This window comes from Balearica regulorum, chromosome 14 (assembly GCF_011004875.1).
Source record: "Balearica regulorum gibbericeps isolate bBalReg1 chromosome 14, bBalReg1.pri, whole genome shotgun sequence".
NCBI classification, from domain to species: domain Eukaryota; kingdom Metazoa; phylum Chordata; class Aves; order Gruiformes; family Gruidae; genus Balearica; species Balearica regulorum.
In genome coordinates, this window is record NC_046197.1 from 8,079,445 (window position 1) to 8,104,878 (window position 25,434).

Here is a 25,434-nt window from a genome sequence, read left to right on the forward strand (position 1 = left end):
CTCTTTCGTGAATGTCCAGGCATGACATTGGAGGATATTTAAGACACATGGAAGAGCTTCATTATATTAAATGTAAACATATATAGGAATAAATATACAACCCTGCAAAAAAAGTGAAAAATACACAAGATTAAAACCTTGAGGTTTTCTCAGTTACAAAATATTTTTGTAAAGTGGTCTAAAAAGGGAGAAACCTCAATTTAAAATAAACTTACAGCTTCCAAATTTCAAGGGGCAAGCATGTGCATCCATAGGAAAGTCTTCTAAATGCATTGGACATTCTGCTCTCACAGTCAATCTATAATGGATTAATGAGCAAAAGGATACATTTATTCTAGTTTCATAGAAATAGCAAATAGACTTCTATTAAGACACATAGAATAAGTATAGCATAATATCTGTTATGTGATTAATTAGCAGCTAGAATGGGACCTGAATTGTCTGGCTGGGGGTGCTGACAGGCATGTGCAGACACAGCAGCGCGACTGGCTCTGCCCCTCTGCCGTGTCTCAGTGTACAGCAGAGACATGCTCAGACTTTGAACTTGGTGCGAGGATTAAAATCTATTAGGAACTGAAATTGCTTCCTTGCTGTCATCATTAAATTGGCCCACTCTGGATGCTCAGACAATTTGCTGAAATCATTTTGTTGCTATCAGCTTGGGTGCAAACATGTTTCTCACTAAAAGAGATTAAATAAACTAGAAACAGTCACATACCACACATCAGCAAGGAATGAACAATAATACTTGAATAGAAGGCAGAAGATTGCATTAAGGCACTTCCAAAGGTGAGCAAATAGAAATGGTTATGGTCAAAAAAAGAGACATATGTGAACAATGTGCTGCCAAGATAGTGTTCTTGCGGATTAAATCCCTAACAGCCAAGCATTTAGGAAGACAAGAAAAATTGACCTGGACTTGTGTAACTACCAGCCAAGCAGATTCTACCCTAGCCTAGGCAGTCTTGAAAGATGTTTCAGTATATATTGAACATATTTGACAGACTCCCAAAAGCCTGGAGACTTTGTTTTCTCCAAATAACTTTACTGCTTTCAAAAAAATCTTTAAAATTGTTAAAAGAAAACTCAGTGTTCACCTACATGCGAAGCTATCCATCTTGACTTTGAGTCAACAGAATCACTTTATACCTTGTTTGATTCCATGGGAGACACAAACAGGGATGTGTAGCTCTGTAGAGAAAACATATCTTTTTTCTTTTCATTGTTTAATTTTCAGGTTTTTAATCCAGAATGTTTCCATGACTGTGTATCATCATTATTTCAAAAGGATTTATTTAACTCCTCTGCTGACAACTGGATAGCTAAAGTTCAGTTATCTATGAAGAGACTAACATATTTCCAGTAAGAGTGGTGCTAGCACAAAAATTTCTTTCTCCTAACTTTCCAAATGCTTTAGTGAATTGTTTGTCTTGTTATGAATAGAATAAGAAATGTCTATTTTTAGACTGTCATGCTCTGTACTCCTAAGCACAAGAAATATGAAGAATGGGCACTGAATTCTGTGTGCATCTGCTAGTTCTTAGAATCTGCTTTCTATAGAAGCCAAAGATTAAAGACCCTTGTACATGATCTAGTATTCTAGATTATATTAAACTTTCAGGCTTTATTATACTTTGCTGATGGAATCCTTGAAAGCAACTCCAAATTAAGGTCCTCTGCAAACTAATGGATTCCTAACAGTATAGGTACCTTTTTAAAATCAAGCATTAAGGCACATGCAGGGAGTATAAATGTAGCACAGCGGGAGGGGGGGGAAAAAGCCACTGCGGATGCCTCAGTTTGTCAATCGTTGCACAGCCTATTGTGAAAATAATTACTAAGCAGGAATTAAATTCTTCTCAAAAATGAACCTGTTTCCTATTTGGAAAATATGATGCTTTAACAAGTTAAATGGTCAAACTAAATGAAGGATATAATATTTTAGGGCTCACCTCATTGTGTATAGCAATGTCCCATCCTCTGTAATTCGTAATAGTTTATTTGGCATCGTCATGTTATGAGCCACTGACTTCTTTCCATTGTGGAAAAAGGTATCAGGTGTCCAAATTTTGCTGGCCATTAAATTATTTAACCGGAGAACAGTCATAGGTCCTTTGAATTTTAATCTTTCATCTTTCCAGCTTTGGCGGAAAAATACATCAATAGTGTATTCCTACATCAATTCAGAGAGAAGGGAAATACTTATGATGCTATATGTTGCAATATGAGAACCTGAAAAGTATATTCTTACTGTTCCCTAGAAGCAAGATGATAATTAATGAAATTAGTAATTAGCAGAACATTTATTCTCTATATTACTTACAATGTATCTGAAGCTGGTTATCAAACAGTTACAATATCATTACTGTGTTCAACAGAATAAATATTGGGGAAATAGTATATCAAGTTAGAAAAGAATTTGAGATATAATATAGTGGAAACAAAATAATTCACCCTTTTCTCACTTTTCCTTCACCTTCCATAAAACAGTAATTTGAAGCTGTGGATATGCAGCCAGTATGCGTAGCACAAGAAGAATATGTCTCTTAGAAGAAAGCAAGCCTGGTGAGACAGGGTCTTACTAGAGCCTTTTGTTCCAAGTGTCTCATTAACATAAACAAGTAGTCAACCCGTGAAAAGTTCACTAAAATTATGTGGTCTGATTTATGAGATGTGGAATGGCTCATTGGGCCAAATCATTGGGCTATGGAGAGCACAAGCTGAGGACAGCTTTGGACTGGGTTATGCTAGGACTGGGCCAATGGGGAGGAGACGCAGTGGCTGGCTCAGAATTATTTGTTACAAAGCAACAGGAGCAAAGCTGAGAGGGTAAAATTAGGAAAAACATGTTGAAGTATTATACATAAAATATCGATGTATGTGGGGTGAAAATGTGAAAAACTCCTGTGGATGCAGTATAGTATATTTTCCCAGGGAAAAATTCAGCTCTGACATGGAAGTTCAGTATGGGATTATCCCGCCTTTTCCGTTGTTCGTGGCTATGATATTGTGATAAACATCAAAAGTAGCTATCCAAACACCGTTGATAATCTTTTGGCTGAGAAACTGAACCTTTGCTGTGATCTCCTGCCAATGGTGATGGTAAATCCTGAAATAAAGGAAATTCCTCTGCATGAAGGCACACACAGCTGTAAGGAAAAGAGTTGCCCCAAGTAATATGCTAGTAAAGAGAAACGCTCTGGAACAAGTATGCAAAACTCCCTGTGGCAGACTCACTTAGACTTGTGATTTTTCTTTTTACAAATGGCAACACTCCATCCAACATAAGCAACTGTGAGCTGTTTATTCCTTGTGTAACTATCAGCAAGTAAGAATGGTGATTCTTACTGGTAATGTGTTTTTCCTTGGTTTAGGGCATGAAATGCCTAAATAAATTTATTGTGGACATGGAAATGTTGTAGTTCCATGGGGTGGTCTTATTCTTTGGGTTTGTTTATGTTTGGTTTGGTGGGGTTTTCTTTTAGGGTTTTTGTTGTTGATTTTTTTTTTTTTTTAAATTTACATTCCAGACCTGTAAATAATTTTGGCGCATACTTAATTGTATTTCCATTTCCTTAATCATGTGCTCTGTGAGCTGCTGAAGCCTGTATTTTCTCAGCTCCAGTGACAGCAGTTGCGCATTATAGCCAACTACTTGCTTCAGAATTTTGCTAGGTCAGGGCCTTAGGTTGAACAGTGTGCAAAAGACTTGTCCCAGGTGTGCAGCAGAGTAGGAGAGAAGGAGGTTTAAAATGCAGTAGATAGCATTGAAATATTGGATTTCCTTCATGTTTTACTAGCTCCAAAGAAAATTTCCTCCTACACACATGGGAAAGGTAAAAGACATGCCCAGAAGGTGACATAATTTCAGTGTGCATGTAAACCATTCCCTTTTTATCTCTTTCAACTGCAAAGGAGGAGGTGAGTGGGAGGTGGTACAGGTTGAGAGAAGGGAGTCTGGTTCTTCACTTTATACGAACACAAGGTTCTAATGCTGGAAGAGAAGTAGTCTGAGAGATTTGATAAGGGACCTGACAGCATAAGACACAACTCAATTAAAAAGTCATGCCTGGCACAGACTTAGTCTTTCTCTATCCCAGGCCATTGCACCATATAGGATGAATTCATTTTGGCTGAGATTTCTCAACTCCATAGCTTTTACTACCCACTTTAACATGTACAATAATTCTCCTCAAATGAATCCTGACAGACAGTTGATCTTTAAGATCAAGTCATCAGGTACTCTTGAGTAGGGCTGTCTTCTACAGGAGGGTGCCATACAGAACAAGGGAACAGGTATTTTCTCCAAACCATGTACTATAGCAGTGCTCCACGTGCAAATGTATGAGATGAAATTCTCCACGGTGGAGACTCTTCATTCCTTAGTCTGTAGGTAAAGAAAGAAGATTCCTATCTGTACCTTGGCAATAAGTTGTATGGTATTGAATATTTATACCACTTTGGCTCAAATGTTCTCTAATTTACTCATCTTGATATCGCTCCCCGGAGATTCTTTAGTCACAGGGTAGACCACACTGAGGTCTACATCAGACGAGGTGCTGTACAAGAGGGTAGTAAGATAGAAATTCATTCCTGAAGAGCTTACAATACAGACGCACTGGGAATGAAGGTTTACTAGAAAAAAATAATTCTGTCTTTATGAAAAAAAAAGTAAATTTTAAAATGCTTCTTATTCCAGATAATATGCATCAAAAATTTCACAAAAATGAGTCATGTGAGAATAGCCAGTTATCTGTTGATTAGCTCAATCCACCATCTGAGAGAGCATGCCTGAAAATCTGCAAAGTTCTTCCAAGAAAAGATGTTTTTATTTTAAAAAGTGCTTTTCTCCTGTTTAACTTTATTCACAAGTTTCAGAACAAACCAAGACATTCTCTTTATAGAATAACAGGTTATGTCTATGCCGCTCTTAAAAGAGTGTATTGAGAGTGGGTAGGAACACCATGTACTCCCTGATATATCAACCTACTATCTATATAACTGCCTCATTGGATCCCTGCAAACAGATGGTCTGTGTGTGCTGATGTCTCACTGGGGCTGTAGTTTCATAACACATGGCGTCAGCTGGAATAGCTCATCGCCAGTTCCCAGCCATCAGTCCTGGGCACAGACAGCAGTGCATCATTCCCTCAGAGTGCCAGTACAGCTGCTTGTGAGGGCTCCCTGTGACCAAATCCCACAATCCAGTCTTCACTTACTGTAAATCTGCTCACTGGAGCAAAGTTGGGGTAGCCCTCAAATGATGGTGTCTACAACCAACCTTAGTATGCGTAGAGGACTTTGTACTAAAATACATTGAAATGAATATAAACTTTATATTCTGGTAAGCTCTTCATTTTATCTCTCTGTTTCTGATTTCACACTTACTTCCTTAAGCAAAAGAGTTAGCATGAGTAGGCTGCACACACATTACTTTTCAGGGGAGGTGAGTAGGAGTTTTGCACTGAATACGTTTCTGTAATTCCTTAGTTTTCAAAACATATGAACACCTGCCTGTGTGTTTCTTCGTCACACACATAATTAAGAGACTGATGAATTCTTTCTCCTGTTTAAGTGAAAATCAGGAGCCAATGTGGTATGGATATCTTGTAAAAGTTATTTTCTCTGTTATTTTGTCCTTTAACATTTTTTGAGTAGCCAGAACCTTGTAATAACCTGGTATTTAAGGCATGTCTACAGTTTTAGTTCAAATTAAACTGCTGACAACTTTGTGGTAAGAAATGGAACTTGTTTCCTTTCCTGTGATCATTTTTTCTCTTTTTTTTTTTCATATTTCTTTTGGTGAATGTCTTTAGCTAAACGTAGCCAGCTACAAGGTTGAACTGTTTTCTTTTGTTCATTTAAATTAATAAGGATGCTTCCAGCATTCGGCCTCACAGGATCCAGCAGATACTAGTAGCTGCAGACCAGGCTTTCCCTGTCAATAAGAACCTACTTGTGAAGACCTCATTTATATGCAAAATTTAAAGTACCTTAACCATATTTTTACACAATTTTTAATATCTCTTAAGACCAGCACTCACATCTTCATTCAGTTTTCTGCAGTTATCTAGCAGTTTGATTTTAATATTCATTCCATAAAGAAGTGACACTAATTCTCTCATTAATCTCCTCTTTTCTTTCAGCAGCCAAGATCTAGGGGAGTCACTTCCCATTGACCAGTAGCTTTTAATATAAAAATACAGGTTATACTGTATGGATGTCACACTGTAGGCATAAGTGTTAATTGCATTTTAAGATTATGATCTTTCTTGGCAAATTGGATCAGCGATGTGCCAGCAAGGACCTGAGCAATCACTCTCAGAAGAATACGTATCCAAACCTTAATGCATTTCATAATATATTATGTAGCAAATATAAGGTCTGTTAAAACACATTATTAAAGTCACTGAGGCTGCTAATTTCAGGGCACTTAAATGCAGTCACAGCGAGTGGGAATGGTTGCACATAAAAGCTGACAGCAGTTTGGAATCAGGGGTTTAAAAGAAGCCCAGTCTTAAAAGGAGTAAATAAGTTATTGCATAGATCTTTCATTCTCCAAATCAAAAGACAAGAGAAAATGAATGCTGTAGAAATACAGGCCATCACTTACCATATCATGGTCTGAAACAGGCCCAAAACTGGTGACGAAGATGTCAGTCTTCACTTCAGTTACACGCTCTGATGAAGCAGGAAATTAGGACAGTGAGTGTCTATCAACAGTCTTCATTAGATCTAACCGCTACCAATTCTCACAATAAATAGAAAAATTATTGGCCTTGATTAGCCATTCTAAAATTGGTCTACAATACAGTCCTGATAATTTATTGCTTCTAGACATAATTTCACAGTCAATATTGTCAGCAACAATTTTTTTATTACAGTGTTTCCACAGAACTTTTTGAGACATGGCTTGTGATGCCACAGTGCAGCAGCCATAGTTTCACTGCTGTGTAAATCTTTTCACTCTTTGACTAATGAATCCTCTTGTCTGACAATATAAACAGTGCTCAATATTTTACACAGTACTCAGAAGTCTCATTGGGTACTCAGTGTTTCTGGGCAAGCTGAATGAAGGTCCCTAATAATTAACCCTGGGCTTATGAATTATGTATTTTGTATTGAGACACAGGAGCATAGAAGAAAAAGAGAGAGAGAGAATACGCTGCAGTGTAAAAAACCATAAAGATATTTTATTGGCATGAGTTAGAAATGGCTGCATTATCCTTAACTGCAGTAAACAAAAAGGAGTTAAAACTTTTCCAAATAAGTATCAGCTAAACTTCTCTATTACAATTTTGGACTTATGTATAAATGTCATAGTTTGTAAATGTTTTAGATTTCTTTTTAAATTGATATGGGTACTAACTTTAGATTTCCCTTAAACTACCAAATTTGATTTATAGGCCTCAGTGACAGATTAGTATAAATAATAATAAATATAATAATGCTGAAATCTATAACATGTACTTAACACAGATTATATGTATATGTTATATCATAAGCTAGACTTTTCTGTGATTTCAAGGATGTACATTTGCTCCATGGCACAATGGCCACTTCAGAAGAATCTACTGATTTTAGTGGTCACAAATGCTGAGTCTGAAACACCTAAAATGGGATTGCCCGATCTCCCGAAAGAGCCAAACATCTGGCTTCTGCAGATCTACTGATAAAAGTCACTTTGGGAAACACACAAGCTTAACCTCTTCCCGTCCCCTCCTCCCCCTCTGCACACGCCCCCAGTATCAGTCACTTCTGAACATACTGGTATTTTCTAGGCCACACGTCACCAAATATTCACCCAGGATGGCATATATCAAAATAGCTCTGTCGATTTAAATACAGCTGCAGGGAGTAACACCACCTGGAGGCATAAACCCAAACAGTGTTGAGTGGGGCTGACCCCATCAGCTTTCCGAATTTACAGTGATGTAAGTCTGAAGACATTTACTGCAGTGCTACACAAGCCAGCGCGGAGGTTTTGGTAGGAATTTCAAATGTGGAAGGAGTGATACATTTCTCAAATAACTTTCAAAAAAAGAAATAAACTGAGAAATTTGGAATATTAAAAGTAATCCTAAAGAAAAGAGGCTAACGGAAAAGTACATGTATAGTAAGCAAAATTCATGCAGCAGGCAAAAATTTTCATAAGACTAAGAAACATATATATGTAGTTATCTGTATGTAATTTAAATATTGTAAAAAAAATTAAATTAAAACCCTAATTTAATACAACATTGACTTCAAAAGACTTTGAGCTGTTTAAATATGATTTGTTCCATTTGTCAAGAAAGTTCTGACAGAAGAGAAGTGAAATAAGGAATCAAGTTTAAGCGGCCAGTAACAGTATACATTTCTGTATCTAATGCAAAAGTGCTAATGAGAATCAGTGTTCTACAATGCACATACAAGTTTTTCAATTTCATTCAAAAAAGTCTACAACTTCTAGATATATATAAAAATTATATATAAGCATTTTAATATAAATGTTTAATATATATACAATAAAATAGCTCCTTTTGTGAGACAGCAATAATCAGGATGTAATATTAGATCTGATTCTACTGTCATTTTAGTAATGCACTGAATGACACCTGTATTCTGTTAGGAAGTTAATGCAAAAATTAGGTGGTAGCAAAAGCAATCTCCAGGACTCATTACAAAAGTGAAAGGATGAAATTTCCAATGTATTATAAGCACAGAAAGTAAAATATTACGATGTGGCTGAATTGCCTAATAATATTCTTTTCATTCTTTATGTCTATGACTGAGACGTACAAATTACAGTGAGTATTGACAAAAGCATTGGATAGGTGAGATTTCCTCGTTGGCTATCCAGGGAAATTAATGTGTGACTTTGTCATCGTTTACAAGCTTTTCAACTCACTTAAAGAAATTTAAGTATTCTCTTGACATCTAATTGGCTCTGGACTTAAAGAAGTTCACAGTGAGAATTAAACTTTCCATTACTGGGAGAAGCATATGGTTGTCCAGAAATCACTTGGCTTGGAAAAAAGCATTCTCTCCTTCACAAAAGTTCAAGAGGCTGTGGCCTTGTACAAAACAGTTGGCTGAAAAAGATGGTGTAGATTTCACAAGGTGCAGTAAAACATTGCTGAATGGATTCTTTAAGTTCCAGCTACTTAATCACCTTTTCTTAAGACTGAAAAACTAGTATCATCATGAAACCTATTAGCCTTTTACATATTGAAAAGTGCAACTCAAATGACTGACTCTTAAAGATCCTTCATCCTGACTCCCCATCTCTCCATCTCCTTTCCGTTGAGGCACTTCCACTTGGTGTCATTAGGAGACAGAAGATGCTAGAAGCTTTTCAGGCACAATGTGTTCATCCCGTAATGGTCTAAACTCCGAGTCTCAGCTCTGAGTGAGCCTCTATTTAATATAATATAGCTAACTGACTCACCTTGCACAAACACAGTATATGCTCTTTGAATCAGCGGCATATTATGTAGTGGTATCCCGAATTCTAGTTTTGGGAGATATATGGTCATAGTAGAGAAGTTGAGGCTTAAGGAAATCACTTTGAGGACACAAAATGGAAACTAAAGGCTTTGGCAGTAAGACCGAAGATTTCCAAGGCAGTGGAAAAAATGAGCGACGCCTTTCATTTCTGCATAACATTGCAGATCATTCAAGTGGCATGTAAGTCATAAGTAAGCATAGAAAATTTGGATTGTGAACTCACAAAAGATTGTGTTATCTTCATACTGATTACACTTCTGGAGAGCATTTAATCCCAGGTCTCTTCAAATCCAGATAAAACCACTGTACACACCACCAAATGATTTCTTTTTTCTTTGATACGTACCTCATTTTCAAGAGCAATGAAAAAGTGTGTATGAACACACAGGACAAGACTCTGTGACTTCCAAAGCCATATGGAAGTTTTGAAATTTTTGTTTACTGTTTTACTAATTAGATGATTCAACTGTGCTTTGTTAAGAGCTTCAGAAGTCGTGAGTCACTCCTGCACAGGGCATGTGTTTACTCATACAGTTGGGATATATATTTAGAATCAAGGTTAACCATGTTCAGTTTGCAGCTTGATTATCATGGGAAGGCTTAAACTGTGTTTCAAATGCTCAGAATTAATTTTTCAGGAATGTAAAATCCCGAGTTATATTCAAAACCTTCACAATATTCCTAAGAACTAGAGAAAATTCAAAGTCATTGAACAAAACAAGCTCAGGTCAGGAGCTGATTGGACTGCTGAGAATAAATCCATCAGTTGAAAGACACATTAATTATGTCTCTTGACTATAACATCTATTTCATGAACCAGTGCAAAGTAATATAGGGATATCTGAGGAACATGGAACAATTCCAATTTAAAAAAAACAAACCAAAACAAAAACCCAAAGAAATTATTAATGACTTACTAGTTTTACTATAAGGCAACCATAGGGTCCAAGTTGTTACTGATCAGCCAAATAGCAACTGAGTACCACGCCTAGACACTCTGGAACACAGCGTCAGGCAATTGATGCACATATAGCTGTGAAAGCACCAAGCAATGCGAACTACTGTAATTTTACTGTTTACAACTACCGCGTTTTGCTAACGATGCTAGACTAACATAAACTCTCAAAATTAATAACAATAAATATTTTGATTTAAACTTCCAGGGAGCTCATTATTGCTAGAATTGTGATTGGATTACAAATTGAGAACTAAATAAGAAATACAGATTTATTTAAACAGCAGGAAATAAGCCTATTTATCATAGGAAGCTATATATTAACTATTTCCCTTTCTGACCTGCTGGTATTTGAGCACAAGGCTTATTTGAATTGCATATTTTGGTGGTTTAAAGTAATTCCATCTTTTTTGGTAATGCACTTGTTCCTCCTGCATGTCTTGTGTGTGTGCTACAATTATTAAAATAGAGAAGACTTTTCCTATGGTTTTGAATGAAAGGAATTTAGATGTCTGTATAGCATACACTATAATTACTAAAAAAGAGTCGTATAGACTAATGACCCTGGCTACATCCTATGAAGTATTTTAATTGAAGAACCACAACAAATACATTCCTAAGAATTTTGTGCTGCTGCTTTTGTAAAAGTAGAGACCAAAACGGACAACAGCGAGCTAGCTGTCCTGCGATTACCCAGCTATAGTCCGTGCTGCTATGAAGGGTTCACTGAGAGCTGCGCAGTGTCATGGCAGCTCTCCCCATGCCAATTAACAGCTCAAAGCTGCTCGTATCCTCCCTACCTCCCTACTGTTGTATTAAATCAATTTTCCTAGGGTCTTCTATGGCTTTTTGCAGTTGCTTTTACATCAATGTTGTGCCTACAGAGTGGAAAAAAGACCAAAATCAGCCCTTTCAGTTTTTACAGTTAGGTATAGCATCTAGTCCTTCTTCACTTACAGAATTATGTGGGGGGGTCCAGTATAGGACTCTCTTTTCATTTAGAGTAGAAACATTTACATTTAACTCAATTGTTATTACACATATGGACCAAAACCGTATTTTCCCTAAACTTTAAGTTAGCTCGGATATGAGTTCACATCCAACAATTTCCACTGGGACCTCAATCACCAAGAGGTAAGTTTATCATATATTTATAGATAATGTTCTCATAAAACTGAATTTTAAAACCTAATTAACATAATACTGTCAGGTTTATTTTCCATCACTTTAAATATAAGCACACTGTGGAAGTAATGAATTGCCCGAGATGGACCGACGTTCCACTTAAGGACAGTCACACTCAATTTTGATAAACATCACACAGGAGAGATCAACAAATAGCTTTTACTGATAGCATAAAACAAGTATAACTCTGTTCAATACTGAAGTAATGTTGATAATCTACTTGAGATGATCTAATGGGCATTTGACCCAACTATAAAAGCAAATTTCATTTTGGAAGATTCTGGTCTGCCTAATCAAACCAACTCTTGCTCTTCTTAGTTCTGTATTAAACAACCTTTCTATGACAAAATCCCTCTCAAAGGGATAAACCACATTTACAATTATTCTAAGTTAAAAGGTCACTGACCACGTGACATCCTTTAGTTTTAGAGAGGGGATGTGTGCACTGCAAAGATGATAGTCTTAAAAAATTTGTAGCTGCACCTGACTTCATGTTAATGAATCTCAGCACCAGGTACAACCAACCTGCCCTGTGCAAGCCTGCCCTCTCTCCACTGTGGCACTCCAGATCTGCCATGGTGGCATCCCAGGGCTCATCTCTATTCCCTACATGAAGACAACCCAGAACAAAAGACAATGGCATATCCAATTATCTGAGGAACTTATTTTTTCCATCATTTTTTTGTTGCTTTTCAATTCTTTTAAACTCCCGGTCTAGATATAGTGGTTTACTATGAGAGGTCACCAAACACTAAGGTGAATTTTACTCCTTATTTGGCTCCTTCCCACCACTATCTGATCCTTTATTTTGTTCAGGATTGTGTATTTGAAAAGAGAACAGCATCTTTATTATTTAGCCTATTTTTGATCATCTGTCGTTCTATGATCCAGATAGTTCCCACAGAAAATTATGCTATTACCTAAATGACTTCACTGTTTATTTTCTCCTTTAATGTGTAACATCATTTCCTCTTTTTCAGCTTCAATATACTACTCTCTGCAATTCCTCCTCCTTGCTTTTTGTAAATTATTATCCTCTCATAGAGTTAATAGGTGTCCTCTAGTGTGATTCAGAATGTTTTTACATTCATTTTGAAAATTCTATTTTCCAGGCATAAATAACTGTAAATGCAGTTATTTGTCCATGTTTATGGATGGGTACAACAGATGCTATTTCCTAGCAATTTCTGAGTAAGTGACTATACCCACATATGAAGGTGACAAACATCTAAATAACGTAATTTATATCAATAATTATTGATGAGGTGCAAATATGCCAATGCATAACATAGTGCTGTGTGCTTGTTCTAAGGAAGAATCAGATAAATTTTAGCCACAATGCCGTTTTTTAAATACCGAGCATATTCAATCACTATAATTTTTCCCTGTGGGTCACCTACTCCTTTTTTTTTTTTTTTTTTTTTGTATTCTTGTTAATAAGAAATAATTCCTTCTTTGTTTAACAGCAGAATGCTCAGAGCTGCTCACTTAATTTCAGATATGGCCTTACTGGGTTATCTGATGAATACTAATTTTCATTCCCATACTTGTTATGGAGCATTTAGTTTTCTTTTTGAAGTGATACCTCAAAAGAAGATCTTAAAAAAGGAAAGGGAGGACTTAATACTAATTTAGCACTGATTCCATGCATGCTGAAAGAGTGATTCCAAATTCAGCACCTCTAAATTTTTCATTATTTTAATGCTCCACCTTTTAACCTGGCTTTCCAATTAATACATAGTATAGCTCCCACAATGTATCTTTGTACTGAGATTTCTCCAGGAGCTTGTTCCTGGCTTCATGGTGCCTCATCTGCCTCACCAGGATATTTCTACCAAACTAACTACACTAATAGGAAGTTTGCAAACTTGGGATAGAGAAATATCATGGTGTTTATTTCAAAAAGGAGGAAATTACTCCTATAAATGAGTAGAGCAAGATCGAGATAAAGCCCCTTTCAAAATTCATTACATTTTTTCGGTAAACATACCTTTTTGTCACTGCATTCTTTATGCATACATATAAACACAAGGAAGAAGAAATAAATACACTGACTGAAGAAACTCTATCATCTAGCTTTTCTTCCATAGGTGAGAAAGAGAGAAAAAGGTTCTCTTTTCTGTTTCTGTTCACACACAGAATTCTCTTTTCTGTAGGTGTATATATTTGAAAAACTGCACTATAGGAGGAGAGGTCGTTCAGGGATAAGCAGAGTTTTCTGCAATATTCCCTTTTCTGTAGAAGAAAGTAACTGTACCACCCAGTGTTTCACTTCATCCACTGTTTCTCAGAAGGCATAGAAAGAACAGGACAGTCAATTGAAAGAGTGCTATAGTGTAATCAGGGGAACACAGGTTTACATGGTGCCTAAGAGCATAAAATTTATCAACATAACATATATGTATGAGGGTCTTGGCCTCCTAAATTCTCTCATAGCTAATGTGGAATGAATGAGTTTTAGACCTAATTCTGTATATCTAAAAATACTGTGATATTGGTAGCTTTCTTAACTTTCTCTTTAGAGTATATAAAAATCATGTTCTGATTGAAATATTTAATAAGAAGCCACCACCGATGTTGGGATGAAAAATTAAACTGCTCTTCCATATACATTTTAAGATTTCCAGCAACAGATCATGCTATAATGGAAGGCTATTGAACTTCCAACTCCAAAAACTGGGCCATGTTTGACATATTGATTTAGATTTCTCATTGGATATTTTGATGTATGAAACATTTCAGAAAACATTTCCCTGTTATACAAAGTGTCTATATCAAATGTGTCAGAATTAACTCATCTTGAGGTTCTTAGCTCATATTTAGATACCTCAGCAAGAAGGTTTTGCAGAGGTGAATTTCAAAATTTCTGAGCAAACTCTTTATTATAAATTGGTACCAGAATTGAAAACATCGGCCTAGATGTTTGTCCCTAGTTTTTGAAATGTACAGTTTATGTCCTTTGAATAAAGCATTATTCAACAGTCAAAAGAGTAAAGCTACTTCTTACTACATTTGATTCTAAACGTTAATTTACTGCTCACAATTTCATTAGATGTGGGATTTTTTAAAAGTCCTGGTACTCTTAGTTCTTGTATTCAAAGGTGACAAATATAACAGATAAATTAAGTTTACTCTGCTGAAATGTTACTGTGAAACTATAATGTACCGAGCAACAGGGAAATTGTGATATTCGAGGTTTTTGGCTACAGGCAGGAACAAGCAACACAATTCAAAAACAGAGGAATAGAAAGATTATTTAAACTTCTCTAGCCCTTGGTTAGAGAAACCACTCCAGTCCTGCCTTCCCTCCACCCCATAGTTCCCATTCTCCACTCGTTTTTGCTTTTAACTGATAGTGATGCAAATGGCTATTAAAGTTTGTGAAGAGATTAATTTCCTACTATAGAAGCAGTTGCATTAATCGATCTTTCTGTCAGAAGTAAATTTTAACTGGACTGGATGATCCTTTCATGAGGTACACAGACCCGTTCTCCCAGTACACCCCTGAAGTCTGGTTTGAGAAGCATATGTATAAACACACGTACATAAGACTCGATACTGATGTGCTTAGTTCTCTAAATTGCAATCCAGAGAATGAGAGAAAATCCTCTCCCTGTGTGTCACTTTGCTCTTCTAGTAACCATTAAACAAATCATAATAGCTAAAAAAACTCATATAAGAAATCATCATGTGCTCAGATTTTTCTTGTAGACATGTGCCAGACTCTACACAGTTTACAGAGTTTCATTTATTTATTGCCTTCTCTGCTATGTTTATTTTAGCAGCTGACTGAATCGTACAGTTGCATTAATCAAAGATTAAGGAGCGTTTATTTCTGCACTAGTCCAAGGGTTTACAAGTTAGCAGGCAAAACTACTGGTAGATAAAAGTAAAAAGGGATTCATATTTTGTTGTGTATTATCTGAAATTGCACACAAAAATTTACAGAGCAACCCATTTTTAAATCTGTTAGTTAATACTTTACAAATAGAATTTTATCTTTAGCCATTCCTTCAAGTCAGTGAAGTCAAACCATTGAAGAAGCTGGCTCACAATTCAACAACTGTTGCAAGATGGTAGCCTCAAACCACAGAATGAGCTTACTCAATTACTTTCCATTTCATCTGCAGGAGACTGTATAAGAATTCTTTGTGTAATAACCTGTTCTTCCCGTAATGCAGTTCCTCTGAGAGCTTTTATATGAAAACAGGTTGAACTAAACTTTGTGGGGTGGGTTGCTTGGTTTTATTTCACCTGAAGAGTCCAAAAGATTTAAAAAAAAACCCAACCAAAAAACAAAAAAAAAAAAAAACCAAAACAAAAATCTGAAAGAAGTAAACCCAACCTTTCCACGCAGATTTGCGCTTGTACGTTTCGAACTTTCACATTTGTGAACAACGAGCTTTTAAGATGCAATTTTGGGGTCATGTCACAGTAGAGCAAATCAAAGAGTGAATGTAGGGATGTTAATAAAGACTAGGCTTTGTAAAAAAATGTTTATAAAGATGTAATTGCTATGTGTTTTTATTCCTTTTTATGGATTCAGCACCAAGAGCAGAAGAAAAAAGACATTTTACCAGGCTGTGAAGACAAAATGTTACAGAAACAAATCCTGACATACCTAAGTAGGAAAAAAGTCTTATAAACTTCTCTGAGACTTTTATGACTAAGGCTGATTGATGCTTTCACTTTTAAAACCACATCCTCTTATGAAGATAGTCATAGATAGATGTGCTGTTTAGGCCTGATTCATAAACTTGTCATTTGTCAGGTCACAGGTCATATTTTATTATGTTTTATTCTTCATACATTTGAAGTTCTAATACGTATTCAGAGGTCTTCTTGAATTGTGAACCATTTTTTTCTTCTTTTGGGTTTAAACGTGAGAAAACCAAGTATGTGAAAGACAGAGAAGGCATGGCATTTTTGAAAAAAATGGATATTACATATCAGCGTTATTTTCTGTGTATATATAAACAGAATTAAAACAAGTATAAAACGGAAAAATAACATTGTTTTAACTGATTTTTATCTAACATGTAACCTTGAAAATTATAATAAAACACACCTCCGAGTCCTGGTCTCAAGCGGTTATCATAACCGTCCAGCAGACGATCCAGTATTCTGGTAAATACTGTGGTGTTGTCTTTAAGTTCATCCTGTGATGAGGTTTGTCCATAGCTGAAATACAGAACAGTTAACACTGAAAAACAGTAATCCACTAATAACCTTACAAAACAATAACTCCAAAATCTGTTTAATCTTCCTCACACTGGTTTAGGGTCACAAAATCTTGTCTATAAAACAAGATCGTAGTGCTTTATAGGGTTCTTTTACTTAAACGTCGTCGTCTTAAATTGTACTTCTTTTTTTTTTTTTAAATCATAGAAAACCAGTGCCTCTCTATAAATGATGAGCAAATAAAACATCAGTTCCTTAACGTTTATCTCATTATTCATTAACGGTTATAATATTCTAATTTGTGTTCCTCGGTAAAAGGCTCATTTGTCAGCAAAAGATAATGTGTTTAATTCATAATAGTTATAAAGGGTTTGCATACAAAAAAAGATACAATAATTTAGAACACTGACACTTAAGTACAGAAAATAAATGCTAAAAGAAAGGTAAATCAAAAAAATAGAGATGTCTTCTTTATGAATATAGAAGTAAATCAAGTGAGTGTGCATTTTCATACGTCAATATATAATTTTGCCTGATTTTATTTCCCATTTTCCTTTAGCAATTAGATTTGGAGGAATACCTTGAACTTTTCCTTACAAATGTGTAATGAAACCATCTGTTGATATGGAAATCTCTCATGTCTATAAAGCTTCACTTATAGATCCCTAACGTATATCTCTAACTCAGCCAAAGGTCCTGAAATTTTGCTTGAACAAGGATAAAATTAAGCTCTTTGAGCTGGGCTACCAAAATCTTACTTCCATCAATACAAATCAGAATGAAATCCTTGGGCTTAGTGGTTTCTGTCTGCTGTAGGTGACATCAGAATCAACCTTATTCTTAAATCGGAAACCTTTACCCAATACCCTGTCACAGATGACTCCCTTAATCATAGATTACAGTTGTCTTAAAGCCAAACTCCGTGCCGTTTTTTCATTCATTGCTGGGAAGACTTCCATTATAAACATGTGTAGTCATCATGACTAAAAGCAAAAACACTGCTTTTCGAAACATCATTTTGTCGCACACATTGCCACTGAACTGGATAAACAGTGCCAAAAACTTTTGTTAGGATCAGGTCTAGCCACAAAACTGATTCGTCCTTTGGGCAGCTTGTTACTCAAACGGCTACAGCGAGATGCGGGTCTCAGTGCTCTGCCAGTGTTCCCGCTCTAACCAGTCCAAGACCATCTTATGAGGAACACACTGTTACAGGAAATGATCTGCCTCTATGAAAATACCTATGCAACTATTTTCTGTAAGCTGCATCAGTCAAATATCCTCTGTGTGTCCCACACGTATATTCCACTTGTATCAAATACAGAGAGAAAGAGGAAAGACACCCTGAATATAGGTACTCCGGAAATGCTCCGAAGTTATTTGACAGTATAGGTTTGAACAAGTAACACTACAAATTTAAATGAGTTTCAGAACTGACCCTCATAGAAGTTTTACTAACTTTTGGTTTATTTCAATAGGATGTGACTTTGTAGTGAACAATTTTCAGGGTTTTTTAATGCATATAAATCACTGTTTCTCATAATGAAAACAAAATCAGTTTTAAAAAATACTATGAATTTCAACTAGCCATATCGTGTAATTTCACTTATTAAAAAATAAGTTGATTTCTATTTATTTTTCATACCTACAGTTGCATTTTAAGCCACAGATGTTAATATTTTTTTCTTTTATGCTTCCTATATGTTACCAAATAACAAGTTTTCCTGCTGTCTCCAGTGAGCATTATCTTTCAAAGGATCAGTCCTCACACGCCTTACATAGCATTGCAACCCAGGACTTTTCACTGGATTAAATTTTATATTAACACTCGTTGTCAGTAAACAAGCTGCTGTACATACGTATCTCAAGGATAGCAGAAGGTCATCAGGATTAAGGTGGCAGAAGGATATAAAAACACTTCAGAAATTTTAGTGGTAAATAAATGAGTATGTTTGCAGAAGAAGCGTCAGCAAGATGGACTAGTGGCAGCGCAGTCGGAAAGGATGCGGTACAATATGCCGCTGCCATTCTGGGTGTCGCATTTGTCAGTACCCTTACCTGTTCTTCCCACCATCTCATCAGAGGTAAAAAGCACCGTTAGGGCTGGGTTTAACTGACATATGGCCACAACAGGAAGAATGCGAACATTTGTGTACATATAAAGTATACTGTAACTCCAGAGGGATTGTGATTTTTCATTCAAAACACACATATTGAAATAGTCCTAATGCTGGTTTTTTATGACAAGAAGAATGATATGGAAAGACTGTGCCTTTCTATGTCACAGACGCTTTATCTAATTCATCAATTGTTTTTTATCATAAAGGATTAACAGCACTCCAGAAGAAAAGGCAAGGGAAATTACTGTGACAAAATGGCTTTAGAAACAGATATATTTCATGTAAGGTGTGTACATTTTGAGGAAAAAAGTGACTGTATGCGATTGTGTTTTCCTATTAAACCACAGTATAATAAAAAACTGTGCACTAACTCCATCTACAGGTCATTATAATAGTGACACACTAGATAATTTTCAGACACTAGTCCAATGCCTTTGAATTCTCACTTTAAGAATGCACATGCATACGTTATAGATATAATAAATATATGTGCACATATATATGTACACATATCTATATAATAAACGTGTTTTCACAAAATTCTCTGGCTAGGCCAGATCAAGTACTTCACGAATACTTCAAATCTCACCCTTCTTAATATATTATCAAAATAAAGGTATTTCTTCTACAACGTCATGTTTATTCAATACAGCTGTTGTAACATGAATCACCTGCTTTTATTCTTTTCTTCTTATTATTAGAGGAAACACTTGTGCAGATGAACCTTTGCCCCTTTGCCCCCTCCACTCTATTTAAAATCTTCAACGTAGCCAAAAGAGAAGTTTATCTAGTGCTGCGAATGCTTAAGGAGGTCAAGGCACAAATACATCTTTTAGGGATCATTATTGACAATACAAAATTTCTACTGCTTTTTGGTCATTAGGTAGCATTATTGACAGGCCATCAATATTTTTAAAATACAGAAATATATCTGTGAGTCTTCTTGAACACCTTTACTGAATTTTGAATTGCAGAGAGTACTTCAAGTATACTCAAAACTGCTTTATAGTCTTTAATTAATCTCGTAGTTGTTAGATGAGGCGTTGCATGATTACAAATTGTTCTTAATACTAATGCTATTTTTAGATTATGATTTGAACATATATGCCATAAGCATTCAGCGCAGCATGGTCTTTCAAACATAAACTCTTACGGGGTTTGAGCTTACATTCTCCTTCACCCAAGCAGTTTCTCTTCACCAGGAAGGTCTACTTTGGATTTACAAAACCAGCTACTACATCAGGACACAATCCTGACCAACCAAGAAGTGAAAGTTTTACCTCTGCTTGCAGAGACAATAAAGTTACTAAATAGCACTTAAATGAGATTTAAAAATACTTAATTACACTTTTTTTTTTCCTCTAAAGAAACTTACATTTCTGAGCAATCATTACATAGGAGTAGAAAGGATTGCACAGGTGTTTAAGAGGTACTTTAGTTTCGATTTGTTTCAGAAAGCTTTTGCTTTTTTTTTCTTTACAATATTGGAAAAAAAAATGTTATGCAAACAAATTGTAGTTTTCTTTCAGTCTTCACTTAGTCAGATTTAGCTGGGATTTGAACAGGGATTAACTTCCCCAATACACTTAGTAGTAGTGCAGCCCATGCAGTATTTGTTTTATGCTGCTACATTAAATGAAAGGATCCTAAAATATGTTGGTGCATTAAAAAAATATCTCCCCACCTTCTTTCAGTCAGTGCATTCAGAAGGAGGCTCCAGGCCCAGAGGCAGTCACAAAGCACCAGAAGTCTCTTCATGGTGGGCTCTGAAACTAGAAGAAAAATAATCAACAACGTCCCCTACATTAAAACAGGTACTGTGGAAAAAAATGTCTGATTTTGGAAACTTGCAGAATAATTTGATGTCAGGCAATGACCTCACAATACCATAGCTCTTGTCATTAGGAACAAGGGAGTATGGCTTTGGCTGTTCTCCTGTTTAAACCTTCTGCTTTTAATCACAGAGGCTTAGGGTGGAATTTATTTTACCGTAAGGGTGTATTCTTGTTTGCATTGTTCTTGAACTTTAACAAAAACAATGATGAGCTAAAGGTGCTGTCCCCCAACTCTGTAGCAATTCTTACTCAGTTTCCTCTTGTGTTGAAAATGTGACAAGGCTCCTCCATAACATTTCCAGATAAGCAAGTATAACTCATTTTTGTTTGACTTGAACCAGCCTGAGTCCTTCCCAACCTCTTGGAAGGTGTCAGTGTGTGGTAGTGAGTTTGAGGAGAGAGCGGTGCTTCCCCCACAGCCACTGCTTTGCTTTGATGTGATGGAAGCAACTTTCTTCTACGAATATTACTATTCTTCTCTTCCCTGAAATATTAGCATCAGAGGAGTAAAATGATCAGCTTCTGACTCTCTGATCTGCTGCTACGTATGCACGCTAATATTTTTGTTGGGCTAAAGGGCATAATTCATAATCAAACCATGTGCTGACAACCTACACACCATCTCCTAAATCTCTACCAGTCTCTGATTGCTGCTAGGAAATGTTTTTGCATTAGCAGCCTTCTCCTCCTCTCCAAACGTCTCCTGTCCTCTCTCCAGACTTCACTGAGTTACTCTCAGTTTACCTTTGAGTAAAAAGTAACACAACTCAGAAGGGTTTTTTTGCTTTCTAATAAACCATAAAACACAAAGTTAGCTGATATTTGTGGAATCAGTATTCCAGATTCAACGAATTGCCCAGGAGATACTGCAGGTCCCTTTACATATCTATACACTGTGCTTGAATCCAGTCGATTTTTAGTATTCATTACATTAAATAAGGGCAACAAAATGTGAAGCCTGTATTTCCCCCCAATAGTGAATTGGAGGGTTTTTTTAAATGCCTGAGAAAATTAAGCACTATACATGGAAATGTTGTTGTACCTTTAAATAAGGCTACCCCAATTCACTGCACACTCTCAGGGACAATTTAAATCAATAAAATGCCATTACAAAGCGGTATGTAAGCAATGAGATATAATTAATACGTTTATAGGCAAATGATCGGCAGATAAGCATTGAGTGGGGCTGAGCTAATCTAACTGGATAGGAAGGAGCTGGATGTGGCAGGAAAGCGTGGATAAAGATCTTCAGGGACGAGACTGCATCTTAACTTGCCCTGTGATCAGCCCCCTTCCAAAGGGAAAGGCAGCATCTGTGGCTTCAAAAATCGCCTTCTCCCAGTCCTGCCAACTTCTGCCTTTGCAAAAGGTTCCTCGGGATAAAGAGCGGAAAGTGAATTATTCTGAACTATCTTGATCTGTTGAGCTCCACATCCGCCCCCCCCCCCCCCCCCTTCAATAAACCCGTACGGGCACTGTAAATCCTGGAGAAGGAAAGTTTCTCGCAGCTGGAAAAAGCAAATGTTAACAAAGACTTTCAAGGAGCGTTAAACACCAGCAGCCCCCAGCCCCTGGCCTCCCCCAGCCCCCACCGCCTGTGAAACCAGCTCTGGTTTTCCCATTCAAAATGGGAGAAAAAGCCACGCTTCTGGGTGAATTTCAGCAGCTCCCACTGGAAAAAAAAAAAGGGGGGGGGGGGGGAGGAAGGGGGCATTTTGATGCATTTTTGTCGCCCGGTGAGAGATTTGCCCATCTCCGAGGAGCAAATCGAGACTTGTTTTCCTCCCGGCATTTCAACTTTGTATTTCCCCCTCACCCTGAGAAAGCCACCCCTCCCACCGCCTCCCTCGGAGGAAAAAAAAAAAAAAAAAAAGCCCCCAAACAAAAAACCCTTTTCCAAGCGCCCGGTGGAAATCAGTCCACGCTAAAAAATAAATAAATAAGATAAATTAAAATGCCCATCGATCGCTGCGGATTTTCAAGCTGGAGGGATAGGAAAAAATCCCACCGACCCGGCGGTACCTGCGGACGGAGGGGAGAGGAGCCGCCTGCGCGCCTGGACGCGGTGCCCGCAGCCGGGAGCGCCCGGAGGGGTGCGGGTGTGTGTGCGGGTGTGTGTGCGGGTGTGTGCGCGGGTGCGTGTGCGAGCGACCAGCCGCCCTTACCGGGAGCCCCTCGGGCACGGGTCCGCGGCGCCGCTGCCCGGCTCTGCCCGGGATCCCGCCCGCCCGCGCGGCGCGGAGGCTGCGCGGCTCCGGCTCCGCCGCTCACTCCGCCTCGGCCATCGCCGGCGCCGCCGCTGCTCCGCTCCTCCGGGTTTAGCACCCAAATTTCTCTTCCCAATATTCCGACCGCCGCTATACAACAAAAGCTTTCTCTTTACCAAGACAGTAGTAATACGTCCCGGGGTAAACCGGATGTGAAATAGGCTGTGACTTCATGCCAGAGAGATTTTATTTTAGAAAGGAAGGTGGTACCAAGCTCTCATCTAGAGACCAATCCGCCCATTTTTTATATGCAGCACAATTTAACTTCCAGTGCTCTCGCCCTAATCCCTTTCTCTCTGGCTGCAGACTCAAATCCTTCTACAATCTGCAGCATTATTATTATTTGGGGGGGAGGCTGTACGGCTCGGGGGAGGCTGCGCTGAGAATCTTTAGACACTTGCAGTTTACAAAACAGTCTATTTTAAGGGTCGTACGTTAAAAATATAACCGATCTGCGTTAACGTTCAGCCTTTGATCAAATATTTAATCGCGGCATAAATATGAATGAAGGCTAGCTAGGAATGTAGAGGATGCAGCACTACGTGCGTGTGCCTATAGGCGGTATATACCTATAGAGAGAGACCAGGCGGTAGCCTATGGATGTAGCCAGACGGGGACAGAGATGCTGTGCAATCCTAATTAAACCCAGGTAACATGCATTTTGGGCGAGACCCGCAGGAAATCAGCTCCGGGACCTGGTGGCTCTCCCACACTTTCCCACGCCTTTTATCGGTGGGCGCCACGTTTGCCCCGAGCGGCCCCGGGGCTCTGCCGAGGGCTGTGCTGGGGGGGGGGGGGGTCCCAGCCCCCTGCCCCCGCTGCACCGCTCTCCCACGGGGCGGCACTGCCCCCCGGCCCCCCCTCGGGCCCCCGCAGGGGACTAAAGCCGGGACAGCCCCCCCCGCCCCGCCGGAGCCCGCGGCGGCCGCGCCCGGCTCTGGGTGCCCGCGGCGGGAGAGGCGCTCCCGGCCGCCCCCCGCCCCCTCCCCCGGGACACGCGTGGTGGCCCGGCCCTGGCCCACCTGTGGTCACCGAGGGGCACAGTTCTGCTTGAAGTTAATGTCAGTTTAAAGCCACCCCTAGCGACCGTCCTCTCCTCAGGTGTGAGCAAACGGGGCGAGCTCTGCGGGTGCCGGTACTTCTGCGGAGAAACAAGGAGAAAGTTGGGTGCCTGAGGTACGGAGAGGTGGCGGGTGTGCCGGGACAGCGTCACGGAGCCGCTCACCTGCCCACCACAGGTTATCGTGGCTTTAGCTGAAGGCACCTTTCGTCAGCTCCAAGCCTTCTGCAGAAATGCCAGACACTGCTAACTGCCACAAACGCAGCGTGGTCATCTGTCTTAGCTCTGTTTAGTGCAAAGATAAAATGAACTCCTCGGTCAACAGTGTCTGTAAAGCACTACCAGCATCCATGGGGTGGAAAAAATCTTTATAGCATATGCACCTACTGGATTTCAAATACTGTCTACTTTCCCTCTGCCCCTCTCATTGCCATCGCCGATCTGATTTCTGTTCCCTCCTATGATGCTGTTCCAAGGGAGGTCAAAATCCATATATTTTGCCAGAGATAACCTGAATTCGTATCCTATGTTGACGTTAAACTATCTGTTGCAAGCTTTATCCAGATTTTTAAATGAAATATTGTACATTCTATACATCCTCACGATATACCTGATTTGTTTGCCTTTGTAACAGCAGGAGAAGGATTTAATGTGACCCAACAAACCAATGACATTCATAGCTAAGGCTGGCAATATCTTCCAAGGTGGCAGTCATTTTGGATAAGTGCCTGACTTATAACAGTCTAAACACTGAAATGATTTCCCTAAGCACAAGGAAAATAGAAATTTTGTTTATCAAAGTCCCCTAGTGCACCAAGTTCACCCAGTCATTATGATAGGCATTAAATAGCCACAGGTTATTTTAAAGACTTGCAATGGACTTTTTGCTTAGTTTCCTGACATTTCCAATGTAGTTCATCTCATTTTGATTCAAGGTTGTTAGCAGTGCACAGAAAAGTGGGGGAAAAAAAGCCTGCTGACTTCCTAAGTCAACTCACTAGCACATAGACACACGCTTGGTAGCTAGAGGGATTTTCCAAATATGCAGTGTTTCCACCTTCATTTACTCTTAGCTGATATAATTTGCTCTGTTTTTATTCTCGCACTGAAGCATGAGAGAGTTTTGCTTAAGCAACAGGTATGCTGACGTTCTCAGCTGAGTTTACAAAAACAGCACAAGGGATTTTTATTAAAGTACATGGACATCGTGTGGCTGTAAAACCACTGAGATTCCTTGCCCTGTCACTAGGGAATTAATTATATTACCTACAATGACCTTAAACTATTCTTTATAGATGAATAATACAAGTTTGCATAAATAAATCAATGTTCAATATAGCTC

The 25,434-nt window shown here is 38.2% G+C and overlaps 1 protein-coding gene across 3 annotated transcripts in view; it reads right to left on the bottom strand.

Annotated features, from left to right (window-relative positions):
• GABRA1 (gamma-aminobutyric acid type A receptor subunit alpha1) overlaps positions 1-23,239 on the bottom strand; it is a 42,719-nt gene extending 19,480 nt beyond the window's left edge. Inside the window, exons 1-6 of one of the 3 annotated variants that reach the window (XM_075766337.1) lie at positions 22,931-23,239; positions 20,615-20,696; positions 16,698-16,810; positions 6,614-6,681; positions 1,953-2,173; positions 216-298 (exon numbers count right to left, since the gene is read on the bottom strand). In XM_075766337.1, the coding sequence (XP_075622452.1) occupies positions 216-298; positions 1,953-2,173; positions 6,614-6,681; positions 16,698-16,810; positions 20,615-20,688 (559 nt within the window). In that variant the 5' untranslated portion in view covers positions 20,689-20,696; positions 22,931-23,239. Of the gene's footprint in view, positions 1-215; positions 299-1,952; positions 2,174-6,613; positions 6,682-16,697; positions 16,811-20,614; positions 20,703-22,787; positions 22,884-22,930 lie in introns of those variants that run through there. The other 2 variants (XM_075766336.1, XM_075766338.1) reach the window with 2 other exon arrangements.
• Between the last annotated feature and the right edge of the window lie 2,195 nt (positions 23,240-25,434).